Consider the following 18,662-nt stretch of genomic DNA (forward strand, 5'->3'; position numbering starts at 1 on the left):
AGGTGAAATGTCTTTTTAAACCTTGACTAAAAGTTATCTCCTCGATATCATAATTATCAACTCAATAGTGATTCTTCAGCATCCTTCATTATTTCATGAGAAATACTTTCCTTATTTCATCATATGGACTTCTACACATATATATTTTCCCCATTTGAAGCAAAAGTAGAAACACACACAGAGCTGTGATAGAAGATAATGAGCCAGGATAAGTATTCTATCTCAAACTCTGTCATTGAGAAGCCATGGTTCTGTTCTTGGCTTTAGCTACCCCCCCGGGCAAAGTCAGAACGTCAGTGTTATTCCTTGCTATCTCACATGACATCTGCAAAGACCAAGCCCATGTATCCATCTCTACCTTAGAATCACACAAGAAACAACACTATGCTTATGCCTGTTTTTGTATACAAATTGTCATACCTAAAGTGAAATCTAAAGAAAAAAAAAAAAAGGGAGGTGTCGCATTGTTTAAATTTCTTTCCTTTCACTTAAGTGCTAAGATTGTTTTGATCCTAAAAGTGCCTATTCATTTCCTCAAAAGCAAATTGCCTAGTATGTATCATACTTGAAGATGTTTCAAAAAACTCATCTCATGGTTCTCACTTGAACACAATCAGGGATGGCAATGGGAAAAAAAAGTAATTACCACAAAGCCATACTATCTACATACACAACTAAGAAGTCTTCTTCTCGTCCATATTTCTAATTATCCCCCTCAAGGATTTCTAACTAAGGCTTAAAAACCCAATGAACAAGTGGAAGTTTCCCTCTGTACATGGCTTTTATTATTTACATAATACAATATAGCATCAATGCTCAATAGCATGATTATGTGCAATACATAAATATGAACTATCTGTACACATCTGCAGATCTAACTCAGAACTAAGGTACATAAAATTGAAACCAAACTGAATGCTTTAAAAGTAAAAACTAGGACTGAACACTGCAATAAATCAGAAGTAGTGCCTCGTGTACATACTTAACTATTTACAGATGAAAACAGGCATTACCACAACACTAATCTAACTATACTCATTTATATATAAAAAACACAAGTTTCATACATCACAGAAAACCTTCCATTATAACACAGAAGTGATATTACCAGACAAGCATCAGTGAAGTATACTGCCTCTTCTAGTTGTTATTGTACAATGCTGTAGATAATGCAGCCCATGCAATACACCCAAGAACACTAGAGTCCTACACCCAAGTACAATTAATATGATAAAGCAGCCCTCTGCAAGTGGTGCTGGATACCACTAAGTCTACTGCAGCCATGTTGGTTATGATTTTCCATGCAGAAGGGTACAGTTACATTAAGAACTGAAGTCTTTAAAAAAAGCTTTAAACATTCTTTCTTGAACCAAAACATTCAACAAAAGATGCACATGAAAAATTAACTGTTCAGATACCTTTGCAACTTAAAATTCAGATGCATGTTATTCAATAGAGCTGCTGCATGTGAAAAACAAACGTAGAGTTTTAACTTCTTCTTGTAAACAAATTAATCTTAGTGCAGTTCTGTGCTACACATTTTTAGCAATGAGAGTAATGCAGACATCTTCTGGTGCAGGCCAGCACGACAATCTTCAGCGATAGCTCAAGACCCTGTTGCTTGATGGTTTTACTCTTATGACACCACCAGTTGCCATGTTTACCTTTTCATAGAATGTCTTATCTGACAGGTTTTAGAAGACCAATTAGCCAGGATTACATATGGCACCAACACTGGTATCACGGAAAGGTCTGATCCTCTTTATAGCCTTCTTCCTGCTTCCAAAGAACATGTTGTGGAAATAAACAGGGCGAAGTTTAACTATGGTAGAAGTAGACTGCCAGTCCTTTTCTGGTGTACCATTTTTTAAAAAAATACAGGCACATAACACTAGCCAAAGATTATACCTTGATTACATTCCCAAAAGGCAGATATGCTGCAAACATGCAGAGTTTTCATTACTTTGTTTGGCACGTGGGAACTAAATTTTGTCCCTATTATCTGTGTAACTCAATTTGCTGTGCAGATTTTCATCCAATTTTATTCAAGGGAGGGCATATACATTTTGTAGGGCTGTATCTATCCAATTCTGCCTGTAACAAACACCCAAACATCCTAAAATATCAATTATAAGACAGACAAGTATAAAGTAAAACTCTGGAGAACATCAAAGGAAAATGGCCATGCATCTGCTCTTTAATGTTTTCCTACGATATATTAAAATAAAAACAAAGTTTCAGTCTCTTCACAAGTAGTAATTTATATTCTCTGGATTTTTTCAGCCACAACAACTGGATTCTCTTTTCTGATTTTTGCTGCAGCTTCTGCTTTGTAATCATATGGACAGTTGTGCTTGTCAGAGTAACGGTGAAGTCCACAAAACAAATTTCCACATCGGCAGTCAAACCCTGTACACACGAGAGGAAGTAGGGTCACTTGGGAACTTACAGCAATTAAAAGGAAAAAAATAGCCTTACTCACTATAGAAAAAGGAACCAGATTTTCAGGACTCTTTACAACATAAAAGATAGAATCTATCACTTTCAATTGTGAAAGAGCTTTTAAACCTCTTCAACGTGGTGAGAAATTCAAATAACTATCCTTCCATAAACTCCTGTAGACAATATACAGGGTAGAAATTAAAGGCTCTGGATTCAAATCCTACTCTTACCATGTATTAACTGGGTAATGTTTCCTCAATTGAAAACTAGAAAAACACAACCACAGAGTTCTGAGATTTAAAGGAAACAAAAAGTATCTGGAATATTTTGTGCCTGGCTCAAAGTAGGTGCTTATTGTGTAGTTCATCTATATTTTCCCCAGGAGAATAAATGAAAGAATTAAAAGGGATGGACGAATTTTTATCAGTCCAATAAAGGAAAGTAATTCACAAGTCTCAAGTGAATAAAGGGTTTCATGTGATTAGGGAGACAAATGGAAATCAAACTCAACTTTTCCCCACTATCCTCCTTTCTAGCCCACTCTGGAGAAACTTTCTATTCCTGAAAATCAGGTTATTTTTTTTTAATGTGTAAAACCAACCAGCCCGTTAGGGAGTAACGAGGAGATTTTTGTTGAATCCTAGTAAAATATAGATTGGCTAACGTGTTCTGTAATACCTGTAAGGCCAACTTTCTTTCTGCACATAAAACATCTGTTCTTCTTTGGTTTGGGTAACTCAGGAGCTTTTTCTTCACTTTGAGAAGTACTGGGCTGAGAAACTGATGGACTGGGCTGAGTGACAACTGAAAAATAAGGGTAAAAATTACAAACTTGTGAAGAGTTCACTGGCTGACAATAATCTAAGTAAAAAAAAAATTTTAAGAAACAGTTAAGATTCTTAGTGAAAATGTTTCAGCCTTTCTTAAAAACATGTACTTTAAAAAAAATCTTTTAACATCAGAACTTTCAAATCTGATTATTATTTGTCAATCACTATAACACTACTACTTGCTTCTCTAAATTCTGTAAAATGATCACTCTACTCAAATTCCTTTAAACTCGCTCTGGTAATGAGAAACAAAATCTTAATTCTAAGTTTTTGAAGACCTAAGAGATGTTGGTCACGTGCTCGGTTTTTCTGTATTACAATTGCCTAAATGTAAAAGTCTTAATTAGGGGTATCAGAATTCATTACTACTGAGTAAATAAAGTTGCCAACTTCTGAGGTAGTTGACTGTTAAAAAAAAAAAAATGTTATTTTGGTTTTATACTGATAGAAAAAAGATTGCATTGATAAAACCAGAAAATTTTGACAATACTCAAATCATTAATCACTAACTTCTGTTCAGATACTAAAATTTCACAATAATTATTTTGCCATTTTAACAAGTGCTTTATATTATCTTATGGAGAAAATCTGGAAGATTTTTTAAAGTTTCTTTTGAAAGATTAACAAATGTTGTCTTTAGGATAAGTCTTCATGAAATTTTGATTTTAATCTATTTAGGATTCCACAAGCAAAACAAGACTTCTAAAAACACATCTTCTAATTACTTTGTGATACTATCTAAAACAGATATGGAATTTAGATAGAGTTTTAGTTCTCATATGATATCAATAGAATTTGTCAATATGAAGGTAAAATTGCAAATTACTATATTAAAGCCCATACTACTATTAGTTCCTTAAACCAAAATACCAAGTTTAATTTTTTTATAGAATTCGGCACTGTAAACTCCAAGTTTTATTAATCCAAACCTCAAGAATAACAAATTAATGTATGCAATGCTAAAATTATTGATAAATAGGCCAGCACCAAAGATGTTAGCATAAATCCAAACTCTAGAAGAAAGCCAACTGGTTTAATAACGACTTACTCTAAAATTCCTCCCAAATTTATAACTCATTTGCGTTAGTAATATATCCAGTGAGATTAAGAACCTAATATTAGACAGATTATTTCACCTATTACTTATTCCTAATAATCTACTATGATAACCTCGATATAATTTTTCCTGATGGTATGAGGGTAAAGAATAATCTTTGGGAATAATCTTTAGGGGCAGAGAGGGGTGACAATCATTTCCTCAGCTACATCCGAAAACTTAACAGTGGTTCCTAAGACATACAGGGAAAGGGTTAAGAAAATATCAAATATGGATTCACCAGCCCAACTTAAAAATTTTCACCTTACTTTATAAATTGAGATATAGTTCACATGAGCTCGGCTATGTGATACTAGCAAAAGCAAGCCTCCAAAGTAGATTACATATCCACTGACACTATTTCCTCACAATAAAGTCTTATGTTGTATTCAGTCAACACTACCAGGAAATAATGAATTGATCAAAAACAAACCATGTGCACTATAGATAGAGTAAACAGATCCTTGTTCTAGGCATAGCATAGATAATTCAAACAAGGCAATCTTCTGGCACATTATAGCACCTCTGGTTGAGCTATGTAAGATAAGCACAGACTCAAAGACATGACTGAAAACCACAAATACTTTTCCATACAGAGTTTTAAGCTCCCACAAAACATAGGACCCAACACTTCGACTTGAAAGGTGTTCAGTGTGTTCTTTTGCTTGAATATTTTCCACAATATTGACCATATCCAGACTGAAGTGACTGCTTTTGATTATAGAATTCTTCATAGCTCTGAAATTTAATCTAGATAATTTCTTCTAGGTTGATGAGCTATATAGCTTCTCTAATGATTTAGATACCTTTAAAATATGACAGTAAACCACCTTTTAAGTTCATTAAATTCTTAATACTTCCAGTCTCCAAATTACAAACTTTGCTGATTTATGGGTGTGAATTATGCAGGGGAAGGGAGGGCAGAGACAAAAGAGGAAGAGAGTAGAGTGACAATTTTACACTTTTTAAAGACAGTGGTTCTTTCTTGGCCTGTTATTTTATAAGCTGTCTCTCTTCTTTGGTCTTTTGATGGGAAGGAAAGACTCTCTCCACCAACCATTTCTCATACTATCAGAACTGAACTAGTATGAAACAAAAAGCATACCTGGCTCTGAAACCTCTGTTTTCGGGGTAGTTATTTTGTCCTCTCTTGAAATGCTCATTTCTGTCATTTGCTGAGTTACAGGCAAGGCAGCCACAGGCACATTTCTATTTTGAGTTAAAGCAAACATTTTTAAAGATGTTAAGGGTATTTTCTTTGTGAGATATTAAGTTGTCAGTTCAAGTTTAAATATTATTTTCAACATGATCAAATGGAGCTAAATAATCTAAAATTTTAAAAAGATATTGGATGCCCAGCACAAATGGTTGTGAATAAAGAAAGCAATCTGATAAATGGCTCATCAATCCAAGGCTGCATATTTGTATAGGTTACTATGTATAGCTAACTAAGAATTTTGAGCTGTACTTGTTATTTGTTTAAGGGCAAAAGAGGGGCAAGCTTTGTCAAAATGCCTTCTGTGGCATTCCAATAGTCTGCAAAGCCTCATTCACTACAATCCCTAAATGTCAATTACAAGGAAATAAAAGCACAGCATTCTCAAATACAGCATCCTTGGGGGTGTTATGGTGTGTGTTATAATATACATCTTTACTCAATGACCTGTAAATGTAAGATCATAATGTTAAGATACTGAAATCCCTGACTGGGCAACACATGCAAAGCCAAGGGCATCTGATATATTAACGTCCTTATTCTATATTAATGTTCATAATTATAATTGTATGGATGGATACCATAGGTCTTTATTTCCTCCCTGTATTATCAAAAAAAAAAAAAAAATCACGAAATGCTCAATCTTACCTTGATTTTTCAGATGTGCTGCCAGCAGCACCTTCACAGTTGTTTAAACTAGCGTCTGCTCTTTGTACAGATGCAGAATCTGAGGTAGGACTGTTGGAACCACTAGCTGTCCCTATTTAAAAGAAGGATTTGTAAGAAACAAAGTACCACTACACTCAGTATTAAGACTATTAATAAGTTAACAAATACTTGCATTTAATTAGGTTAGTGATTTAAGCACTTTCACTGTGCTGCAGAATCCTACACTTAAGTGAGTATCCAAACAAAAATGTATATTAAAAAGTTATATCCAGTGAATACAAGTATGAAACAAAACCTCAAAAAAGAAAATGAAAAAGCTAGAAGATGCTTGAAGATAGTCATTCATTCCTGATGTAGTCATGCCAAGTACTTGGGATGTTGCTTTAATTTCAAGCTTTCCTCAGGTCTTCCTCCTTGGGCCTTCAGCATTGATTCTCAGTCTCAGGCCTCAATTCTTGGCTCTATGTTTTCTGTCCACCAGTTCTTCAAATGGGTTTTTCCTTGGAAACAACTTACCCATTGGGCTCATTCTGCCACTATTCTGCTGCCTCTGAAGATGTTCTTTGTAGCAAACAGAACACATTCCATTTGTCCTAGGATTTCCATAAAAGCCACATCCTGTACTACACAGCATGGGCCCTGGGGTCTGGTTAGTCTCCTGAGCCATATTTTTCTGCTATAAACAAAACAAAAACAAAATTTTAGAAACCAGCATGGAACCAAAATAAAATCACTAAATCAGTATGATGGTCACCAGTGTACCTTTGTTATTTTAAACACCAAGTCTGTTTCTAACAAAGGCCCACTGCATTAATTATTAAAAACAGTAGGCCAAGAAAACTGTTTCGTTGCCGCCTTTATAAAACAAAAGGCATGAAAGAAATTGTTTTAGCTTGATAAATAATGAATTATAATAACTTAACATTCTTAAGGACAAAAAAATTCTCCGTTAAACATTAAAATGTATTATTTCACCTATCACTATTGTTTTTTATTTCAATTTCTGAAAAGGTCACTCTGCCTAAGAATTGTGTTTAAATCAATCTGAGCAACTGATAGCTTTAAGTCACTTTCTGCTCACCTGTACATTGGTTAAAAATAAATGAACTTGCAAATGGAAAAAAAATATACTAATCATAATTAATTAGATTCTTGAGATCTACCAGTGGTTCTTTAAACCAGATGCATATTGGATATAGCTCTAAAGCTGTCCTAAAATTAACACCTAAACATACTTGGGTGCCTCTAGTAATTCAATAATTTCTCCATGAGGCAGAGCATTTGTACTTTTAAAATGTTGCAACACCTTCATAGCAGACTGAAAAGAGAGCTGGTAGATCATCTAGCCTTTCCTGTTACAGTGGCATCAAAAAGTGAAGCTCTTTATGTTAGGGGTCAAGTTGCTTAGGTTTTTACGGTCTACATTTGAGGTGCGAAATCAGGGATTGAGTACTTTAAAGTCAGTGCCTGGAAACGTGCAATGCACATTATCAGCCACAAATTTCTCAGCTGAAGCCTCCACCTATTAAAGCTTTTAACAAGTGCTTATGTTCCTCATTGCAAAAAACCTTTTAAAGCTTAATTTCAATATAGCAATGTAAAACAATATAAATATACAACCTTTAATAATGGTTAATATTTAATGTTAGGCTACCAGAAAGAACTTTATACAATAAAATACTCTCGCTTTTCCAGAAGTCTTGTTAAAATTAGCACAAATATAGTAATATGTGGCTAAATTTGGTAAATTTTCCTCAGAGTTAAGAGAAAGTACACATTATTTAGGAAAAATGTGAAGGTTTCCACCATGTCACTTTAAAATAAGTATGAATGTAAAACATACTTGAGAGCACTTTTTCAAAGAAAGATCATGTGCTCTAACTTGTGGTCACTGTGGGCTAAATGTACCTTAATATTGATAATGGAGATCACTTATGATTAAGTTATGAACGTTTAAAAATGCAGGAAAAGTACTTCAAGCTAGAGTTTGTCATCTCCTAGAATTTCGTATGGCTTTTTCCAACTACCACATACTAGAGGTAACATTCTTTGGTGAGTTATTAAAAACAATGTTTTAACAAGTATTAGCTATTTTTATAAACAAAATTATAAAAAGGATGGAGGAAGATTAAATCAATTTTGACCTGGCAGAGTCCTGACAATTATTCCACCAGTTAAATGATAGTAATCTTTCCTTCTGTTAGTAAAAAGACACCATTTTCAAGCCAATCAAACTTGTATGGAGGGACCAAGAGCCACAACTTACTTCAAACAGTATTAATTTAGCTGACACTGTCCCTTTAAATAGTAAATGGAATTTAGCTGACTCATTTTGGAACAGAGTAGTGTAAACATTTCAACATCACTTACGAAGTTTATTAATAAACACTTTCAGCTGGGTTTTTAAAAATGTGAGCATGTGGGCAAAAAAAAATTCTTCAAATAATACATTATCTATTTATTTGCATGCCCACAATGCAAAGTGTGTGAAACTTTACCCTAAACAAAAGTTGGGCTATTCCTTGAACCCAGGTTAAAAATTATGTTAGCTCACAATTTCAGTGTTGCGCTTGCTCTGGCAGCACATATACTAATAATAACTTCCAGTGTCATTTGACAGTGTCTTTAAAAGTAAATTGGCCTAAATGAGCCAACCAACATTAAGATTATTAACTAATCTGATTCTTAAAATCTTTTGTTTTATATAAAAAAAAAAGTGGGGCAGTATCATCCAATGATTTCACCCACTTTACCGTGGAACGTATTCCACCTTTCCTTCTTCAGAAAACACAGCTACCTTCAATTCAGTATAAATAGCTTTCAACTCTTAGACACCAGGACATTAGTCTTCTACATAGCTTCTCATCTTGTAGACTGTTTCCTACCCAGAAAGCCAGCTTTTAAATGCCATCACATGTGCACAGCTTGCCTTAATATTTTTCAGAAGCTTAGATCACATGGACCGGCGCTTCAGCCTGTCACAAGGCTGCAATGTGACAGGCTGAGCTGGATGGAGGCTCTCACATATAAAGCCTAGTCAACAGGGGCCTCTGAAATCAGCTTCTATTTATATCTCAGAGCCTGCCAACTCCTACACGACCACAAGAACTAAGGAAGCAGCCTTCATACATCTAATATATAACAAGAAAACAAAACAAAATGATGCCATTAAGACTGCTACAGTTTTTTTCTAATGTAGGGAGGGATAGAGAACCATCTCAAATTCAATCAAGAAGATGCAAGCATCATTAATCTCTCATGAAGCCAAAATGGTCAGGGTTTGTTTATAGAAACCAAGCACAGTAGAAACCAAGCACAGTAGAGTAGAGAGCTTCACTGTCAGAAAGAATCTTCACGTTTAGTGGCAATTTGGTGGTGGGGGTGGGGGGGGTTGCCATTAGGTACTGCAGTTCCCTCCTACTTGGCAGTATTTTAGAAAAACACAGTACCATTACTATTTAGTATCTTTGAAGTTGATAGAAACTTGATCATTCATGTGGCAGCTCCATCAGGTATAGCTGAAATGTTTATTTTTATAGTTTTGGCTTCCTAATTCATAGCATTAAAAAACCCCAAAACCCCTGGGCATGCAACTGAAACACTCTCCAGCCTCAAATATAATAAAATAATTTCTACACCTATAGATTTTAGTTCTTACAGGTGCACATAATGTTAAGACGTTAAGAATACCCACTCACCTGGATTTGATACCTGTTCTAGCCTCTAATCTACCTCTAATTAAGCCAGTGACCTTGGGCAAGTCCTTACTCTCCATGTATCAGTTCGCTCTTTGCTAAGCGGAGTAGATTAGTGAGATTTTTAAAGGTTCCTTTCCAGACTTAATTTCGGGCCTTAAATAGAAAATAGGGGAGAACAAACTACGACAAATCCCTTTTTGGGAGACAATTTTAAAAAAAAACCTTGGAAATATAAAATCGTAACATTTTCACTAATTCAGTTCTGAAATTCTACTTTTAAAATGAATAAAGAGAAATTCATTTTGATTTTTTTTTTAAGTCTGTAAATTACTCGAACAACAGGTTTAGGAACAGGGGCTCTGTGACCTATATACTACTTTACAGCAGTATGTCCTTAGACCAGATTCTTAGGGATTCACAATCTATAAAGATAACCTGGGCCTTTCCCAAAACACAGCTCCAAGGAGTGCGCTGAAAGCAAAGAATTTCACGTTCACCAGCCTAAATGCATGAAACAAAGAGGAAGGTGCTCCATTTCCTTCGTTGAAAGAGATCTTGGGCGAGAAAAGCAGCGACGTTGGAAAACCTAAAACACGACGACAAAGCCTCCCTCACCCACGTTCCAGCGGATTTTAGAACAAGTTCGGGTCCCATTGGTCCCCCAACCCTACCCTCATGCCCCGCCAAGCACAGGCCTCGCTCGGGAAACCCAGCAGGGCCTTCTCCAAAAACCACTGAGTCATGCAGAACAGCAGTTCCACAGGACAGGCCGGTCCCTCACCCTGCCGGCCCCGCGCCGACCCCCTGCCCTGAACGGCTCCCCAAAGAGGCGGCAGAAAGCTGGGGGGTGCAGCGAGCGGGGGCTGGGGGCGCGGCCGCCGCCACGGCCTCTTTGTCTCTACGGGTCGGGCTGCCCACGCCGGGCGCCGCCGCCGAGGGCGGCCAAGACTTACGCAAGGGAGGCCCGGGGCCCGAAACCCCGGAGGCCGCACGCCGGGTATTGTTCCCCTGACGATGTGTGCGAGTGAGCCGGGGGCGCGGGGAGCCGGGCCTCGGGCCACGACCACAGGATGAATCCTCCGTCTTTGTGCTTCCTGAGCGGGCGGGCGGTCTCCCCTCCCCCGGACGCCGCCATCCGCGGCCCGCTCGGGCTCCGCGGGAGTTCCGTGGTGTTCCGGTCCCCCCGCTCCCACCCCCAGCCCGGCACGAGCAGCCGGGCACCCTCCCCCAGCGCCCCACCACTCACCCTGCGTGGGCAGGAGTGCAGGAGCCTGGCTTGCGCGCGAAGCCGGCGCAGTGGGGCCGGACCGAGGCCTCCGGGATGGGCGAGCCGGTCGCCCTGGAGCCACCGCCTCCGCGGGCCGGGAGCAGGTAGGCGCCTCAGCCGGGGGTGGCGCTGCCGCCGCCGCCGCGGGGTACTTCTTTGTTCCTGCAGCAGCACCGAGCGTGGCCGGTACACGCCGGAGCTCGGGAAGTGGGAGGAGGGAAGCGAGGGGGGGCAGAGGAGGAGGCGGAGGGAGGACCGGAGGCCGCGGCGGCTAACGCTGCTCGCGGCGCTCGCCCGTCGTCGCCTCACGCCTCCACCGGCGGCGGGTAGAGCCGACTCCGAAGGCGAGCGGGGCGCGCGCAGGGACGACTGGGCGCCACGAGGGCCCGCTGATGGCACTCTCCGTCGCTTCTGCTACCGCCGACGAGGCTGCGAGGCTCCCGGGAGCGAGCAAGCCCCAGGCTGAAATGCAGACAGGTCCGCGATCCGGCCGACTGACGCGCTCTCTCCGCCCCGCGCTCGGGCAGTGAGGGAAAGAGGGAGGGAGGGGGCGGGGTCTGTGCGTCAGCGAAAACCCCGACGGCGGCGGTGGGGAGCGCGGTGACGTCGCCTGCCCGACGTCCCGCCCCCGACCCCAGTCACCGGGTCCGGGAGGCGGGGCAGAGGCTGACCGCTGCGATTCCGCGGCCCCGAGTCCCTGGCTCGGCTCCGGCCCCAGGGTGGAGCTGGAAAGAGCGAGTCCTGCGGAGGATGCATTTCTATTTTTAACCTGATTGTCCTCCCTCCGCCTCCCTCTTTCCGATTTTCTCACTCGAGCCCGTTTTTCGCCATCTGAGTTCTCACGCTTTGTCTGGAGCCCTTTCCTCTTTACGCTCCTAACCACCCTTCCCCCACCCCTCAAGAATTAGAAGGATTCGCCTCGAGAAGGGGAAAAACAACCGCTTTATAGCTTCTGGGTCTTTTCGCCTGCTTATGAAGCCTACCCCCTCCCCATTCCCGTCCACCCCCTTTCCGTTCCAAAGTCCAGCCTGAGCCTTGCCCTGACGCCGCGGGGAAGGAGCGGGCCGGCGGCGCTAGCTCAAGGTCACGGGCGGTTGTGCAGAGTCAGGAAACGCTCCGCTGTCTAGCTGCCAGTCGTCGGCCCCGGCGTCGCTGTTCTGATCAAACTGTTTTAGTCAGCCTGTAAAATCCCTGGATATTGACTATTCCAGCGAAGCGTCGTGAACTGGGAAAACACCAAATGTTCTACTCGAGAAATGGAATTAAGGGACAAACAAGCTAGACCTGAGGGAGAGACCAGAACGATGTTGCAGGAGGAAGTTCAAGAGGGAGGAGGCATTAAGCAGGCAATTCGCAAATGAGGCACAGGGCCCGACTAGTTTGAAAGGGTGAGTTAACTCAAAACACTGAGAACCGTCTCAAAGGACCACCACCAACAAAAAACCCACTTCCAGGTGACCTCTCCAAGTGACTTTAGTTCGACTCAAAAAAAACCCCAAAATTACTGAGACAGAAAGGACTTCTGAAGTTTTCTAGTAAACAATGTCTTAATGAATAAATAGAAATGATATGTAGGGCTTACGTTAGCCATCATTAAGAATGGAGTGAGAGGTCCCTTCAATGTTTCTGAAACTCGCTGATCAGAAAAAATCACGTGGGGTGATTATTTAAAAGATTCTTAGGCCTGACCCCTGGAGACGGGTTTGGTTGGTCTGGGGTGGAGCTCAGGAACCTGTAGTTTAAATTATGCTCCAGCTGATTCTTCTTTATAACTTTGTGTATTTGGAAGACCCTGTCCTGGTGCCCTGTGCCAAAATTTCCAGATCAAACAGTTCCCTGCTTCAGTAAGCAGAATACCTAGAACATAACTGACTTTTCAGGGTTATTGCTGTGATAAATTAGTGTGTTAGAAATGTTAAGTAGTTTCAGTCACTGGTCCTAGGACCACTGGAATTTATTTCCTTGAATGAGTAAATTAGTGAAAACAGCAGCTACCATTTACAGACCATTTTGGTGCTAAGTATTTTCCGTTCAGGGTCTCATTTAATCTTCACAGTAATTCACTTAGATACCATTTTTACAGGTAAGGGAATTATGACTAAGGAAGATAAATGACTTGCCTGAGGACCAGAAAGCTATGGAAGTGATTCTTAGGACAAAAATAACTTAGATATTCCCCCACCACACCACAGGCCCCCTCCACACCCCCTAGAATTTTAGTTATTAGAAAGTGAAACAAGATAATTCCTGAAGGAATATAATTGAAAACAAAACAAAAAAACACCAGAACAAAACTATGAGTAATAAGGCAAGATGCTTATTTAATAATGTATTGCATAAAATATGTTATATAACACCTTCTGATAATTGATCTCTTCCAACCATTTATAATTTTCTCGAGATGACTACAACCAAGAATGTGTCTGGTATTAAACCTAGTTTTAGCAAGATTCCCTCCCAGCAACTACCCTCTCAAAGTGTGATCCCCAGACTAGCAGCATCAGTATCACCAGCACTGTTAGAAATACAAATTCTCAAGCCCCCACACCAGAATCACAAACTCTGGGGCTTAGCCCAGCAATCTGTTTTTTAACAAGTCTTCCATGTGATTCTGATGCATGTTCAATTTTGAGAACCATTGACTTACTCCTACCATACTGGGCAATCTCTCAGATGCTCGCACCATGTAAAGTGAAAAGGTTAAAAGAAGAAATTTTTTCATATTACTATTATAACAGGTTATGAGATATGCCTCTATGGAATTTTTTGCTTTTGTTTTTTGTTCTAATTTTTCAGTTGTACAAGCTATAAAACAAAATTCATAATAAGATACTTTTAATATAGTATGCAAAAGAGTTGTCACTCTATAGTCTTCACAGAAGGTTGAAACCAGCCTTGGTTAAAAAGATAACAGAGAAAGAGAGGCATCTCGAATGTGGTGTTCTCAATTGTTCAAAAACACTGTTCACAGAATTTCATTATGTGGACAAAAACGGGGTTCTATGGAAAATAACCTCACAGGGTGATTTGCTCATAAATTCCTAACTGGGCAGGTCATGGTGGGTAGTCACATGCCAGGCATATAACTTTTTTAGTAAAAGGTTTCTTTGCCTTAAGCAATCCCTGTCTATTGTTTTTGTGCATCTAGGTTAACACACCTTTGAAATATGGGTAACCACTCTAAGAGAGAACATAATTTTGTTAACTACTCTGCTATCCAGTCCCTGCTGTGTCTTCTCCCACCTTCATGTAATTATTCTTATGTTTCCTCCTTAATTTCAAATGCATAAAAGAAACTGCAGAATTGTCATTTTCTAAAGCATTGAAGATCCTGTGTCCCAGCAATTGTTGTCAGTTTGGCTCAAATAAAATCTTATAAAATTTTTTTATTGGTTTGGACATTCTTACATCGACAATAACCTGGGACATATCAAGCGACTAGTAGTGATCCATTCCTAAGTACTCCTTGATAATAATGATAACAATTATTTTTTATTCATTTTTTCCCATAAAAATGTTTTGCACATTTAACCACATTCTAGGCACCCACTGAACTGGATGTTGGGATAGACATTGGTCGGAAAAATTGGTCTTACTCATGTTCTCATGGATCTTATTGTCATGTTGGGGAGAAGGACATTAACAATATTATCATATAAGTATATAATTATGAACTAGTAAATATTTTGAAAGAAAGGTACAGAATGCTATGAGAACTTATAACTAATGACAATAGATTCTGAAAACTCACCCAGGTCTGAGTTCCATCACCAATCATCCCCATTGCCAGTAGAGCTAGGCATACTTCTTTAAAGTAGTTAACTATATAGTAAACTGGCATGATCTTTGAGAAAGTTGAAACAGTTTGTATTGTGCTTAAGAATTCAGGTAAAGTCATTGCAGATTCACTTCCATTTTTCTTTGTAATCTAGGAATGGGCCAAAAAGGGGATTAATGATTGGAGAAGAACAAATTAAATTAAATTTCTTAGAAACCGACATCTGTGAAAAATAGCAATAAAAATTATTAGTCCCCTGTAAAAGGTAAAAAACCTGGAGTTATTTTAACTTGACATTTAACTTTCCATTATGGAGACAAGAATTGCTTCTATGGCATTATCATAATCTCCTGTCATGGGTAACTTCATTTTCTCTGTGTGCTTGAGTAGAGCTATGTGAAGCACAAAGTCTGCTGGGATTTTTAAAACTATTGGGTGTCATTTGATGTTCGCATAGACCCCTTCTTCTCTTTCCTTCTTCGGTGTCTTCCCAAATCTCAAAGATCAAGGTAAAGAGACTCAACTGTGTTTTTATTATTTTCCAAATGACTGACTGAAAAGATTACAATATTGTATGTAGAACAATTCAACTAATTTTAAAAAATTAAGAGTGTAACATACCATTATTTATTTTTTTCTTTTTAATAATTAATAAATAAGAATTAAAATATCAGTGAATCTAATAATAGGTTGTTTTTAGACCCACATCAACAAGTGATTGGCTGAATTTTTTCCCCCAAGGAACTGATAAAGCAAGTCACAATTTAATTATCATGTAGAACTTTCAGTAATTTTAAAACCATACTTATTTTCAACGAAAAAAACTTGATTAAATAATCTTCAAATAAATGGAATAGATATCTTACCTGATTAGAGACGACTTTCAGACAAAATACAAATACTGTCAAATATTCATAAACACTTTTTAAGACTGTTTAAATGATCAAAAGATTGTATTATTTATGTAAGTCAGGAACTCATAAGGTAAAAGAACTTGATGAATTATTATGTATATATATTTTGTTGTCGAAATCACCTTTTAAAATGCAAGGTACATAGGTCTCAAGAACTTTAAGAAATCTTTATGACTGAACAAACAAACGAGGTGTAAATGTTAAGTATGTATTCTGAATCTCAGTAATTAGCTGTAGGATTGACTCCAAAACAATACTTTGGAGCAAATCATAACTTGGGCTCTTAGGTAATGAGTGGGCCAGAAAGACAGTCAGGGACAAGGTTTGTAGTTCGGCAGAAGCCCAGCAACTGGCGTGCTATAAAGCTCTGGCAGCAGGCAATTGGTGCTAAGGCCCTAGCTATCAGGCAACAGAAAAAGATCACAGAAAGCAGAGAAATACCAACAGGGAGTTCAGGGTTCAGGCAGAAGGCTGGCAAGAGAGAGATGGGTAAGGTGGGCCCTTGTTTTGAAGGAATACAAGTTGTAGTCAGACAGCCAAGGCAAGTGCCTTACGTTCCTGTAATGTTTCTTCTTTGACAATTTATATTTGAATGCATTAATTCATAAGTTCACACAACAGCCCATTGAGATAGGTATTATCATCTCTCCTTTTGCAGAATTGATGACTGGGGCTCAAGGCAAAGTCATGAGTCCTGTCTAATGTTGTATATTTATTAAGAGTCAGAGCTGGGAATTTAACTCTAGCCTTCTGTCTCTTGGTTCAGTGTTCTGCTGCCTTTCCAGGAAGGCCTCTTCCCCTTTTTAATTTGTGTCATAATTACATTTCCCATTATAATGTGAACCACTCTTTTACATCTTGTATATCACCCATCTCACCCAGGTTGTGACCTTAGTAGAAACTCTGATTAAATAAAGTTTCTTTCTACCTAACAGGTCACTCTTTCCGAGTCTCTTGATGATTCCAGCTTTTCTATCCAACTTGTAAATGGGGCATCCTTTAAGTCTAGGTCCCAAGTGCCCTTTCTTTCTCTATTGCATATGCTCTCAGAGCAATTTCACCCACTTCCATAGATTTAAATGCTATTTGTACTCATTCCACAGCTTACTAATACTTGATTTATGAGTTTTTAATTTATAAAGATATTTATATTTATTTTAAAATTTTACATATAAACATTTTTCAATTTAACCCAGGAAACTTATTTTTTTTTTCCAAACTAAAGATATATTGTGTCATTGGAAGAGAATTTCATAGCTAGCCACTACTGTTGTTGAGTCGTGAATAAATGGACCTAGAACTAGAGATAAGTTTATGTTTATTCCTTGTGGATTTTAGCTCTAGAGTGGCAAGATAAAGTTAGAACCTTGGAATACCTGAGCGGATACTTCAGTTATTGGTATGTAGCTGATTTAAATTCTTTCTGAACTCTAATTTACAACATAATGACCAACTCTAAATGTGAAACATAAAAACTTATAGAGAAAAAGCCTATCTTTCACTATAAAATTAAAAGTGATGACATAAATTGAAGCAGGACAAAGAAGTAAAAACGTTAGGCTTGTCCATTAATTGATTGGATAATATAAAATTGGGAAAAAAAATCAGAGATTGTTAAGCCTTAACACTATCAAAGAAATGTGTCTAAGGGTAGGCCTGAAGCTTTCGATGCTGCTTTGAGCTTCCTAATTACATAGCAGAAGGTGATGTCTTCGAAGACTTCGAGAAGGCAGTTGAAGAGGGAGGACAGGGGACTAAAGAATAGGAGTAGAGTTCAGTGAACATCACAGAAAGTTTTTGGGATTTGAAAAGAATATAGTCTTAGACTAAGGGTTAGACTGCAACTATAGACTAGAAACCCTTAGCAATGGCACAGTGGAACTTTAGATGAAATTCAGCATCTATCATAACCGTTGTCTTTGGAGGAGGTTATCTCCTGGGGAAACAACTTTCCTGAAGTCCAGTACTCTCTTGCACATATATGAGAATGGTCCAGATCAGTTTCAAGAAGACCAGAGAAAAGGAAAAGATTGCTTTGTTAGCTGCTGCCTGCAGAGACCTGAAGATCATCTGGAGCAGTGGTTCCGACAGGAAGAGATGCTGATAACTCAGGTGCACTTGTGGCTTCTCTTCTAGTCCAGTTCCTTCCTTTCAAAAAGACTTCTCTTCCCCCATCCTTTTTTAGCTAAGAATTTAATAAGCAACTTTTTTGAGCAGACTTCAGGATGCTAAAAAAATAAAAATAAATAAATAAATGATTCTTGCAATAGGAGTTAGATTCAACCACATGACTTCTTCAGCCTTGGCACTATAAGACCACATGATTTCTTGAAGTGCTTATGTGAGTGAGTAAACTTCTGTTCATTTAATGTTTTTAACAGTTTCATTTTTTTGCACTTGACCTTATAGTTAAGGTCAAATTTTTAAAGAGGGTGAAAAGCTAGAAATTCATAACAAATTAATGTTAAAAACAAAAGCCAGCAGCAATGCAGCAGGCATAAGGGTTAAAGGAACTAAGTTTCACGCAAATAATACTTAGTATTTGTTTTGTGCTTTGTTCTTTTATATACCTTATTCCTAATCTTTATAATAATCCTTTAAAGTAATGATTGTTATGCTCTTTGACAGAGATAGAGCTGAAGCACACGGAGGTATTCAATATCTAAAATCATATAATTGGTATCAAAGAGTGAAGTCAAACCTAGGACAGTCTGACTCCGAAATTCAAGTTCTTTCAAATTTAGAAAGAGCC

General features: G+C 38.5%; 1 protein-coding gene across 1 annotated transcript; it reads right to left on the reverse strand.

Annotated features, from left to right (window-relative positions):
- Nucleotides 1–762: 762 nt before the first annotated feature.
- Nucleotides 763–11,712, reverse strand: ZFAND5 (zinc finger AN1-type containing 5). The gene is made up of 6 exons (XM_039841030.1): nt 11,198–11,712; nt 6,770–6,929; nt 6,233–6,344; nt 5,474–5,577; nt 3,121–3,246; nt 763–2,409 (listed from the first exon to the last, which is right to left on the reverse strand). Exons 2-6 carry the CDS (start codon nt 6,918–6,920, stop codon nt 2,261–2,263), a joined length of 642 nt encoding a protein of 213 aa, XP_039696964.1. The 5' UTR covers nt 6,921–6,929; nt 11,198–11,712; the 3' UTR covers nt 763–2,260.
- Between the last annotated feature and the right edge of the window lie 6,950 nt (nt 11,713–18,662).

Source organism: Pteropus medius, unplaced genomic scaffold (assembly GCF_902729225.1).
Source record: "Pteropus medius unplaced genomic scaffold, Ma_sr-lr_union100, whole genome shotgun sequence".
Taxonomy (NCBI): domain Eukaryota; kingdom Metazoa; phylum Chordata; class Mammalia; order Chiroptera; family Pteropodidae; genus Pteropus; species Pteropus medius.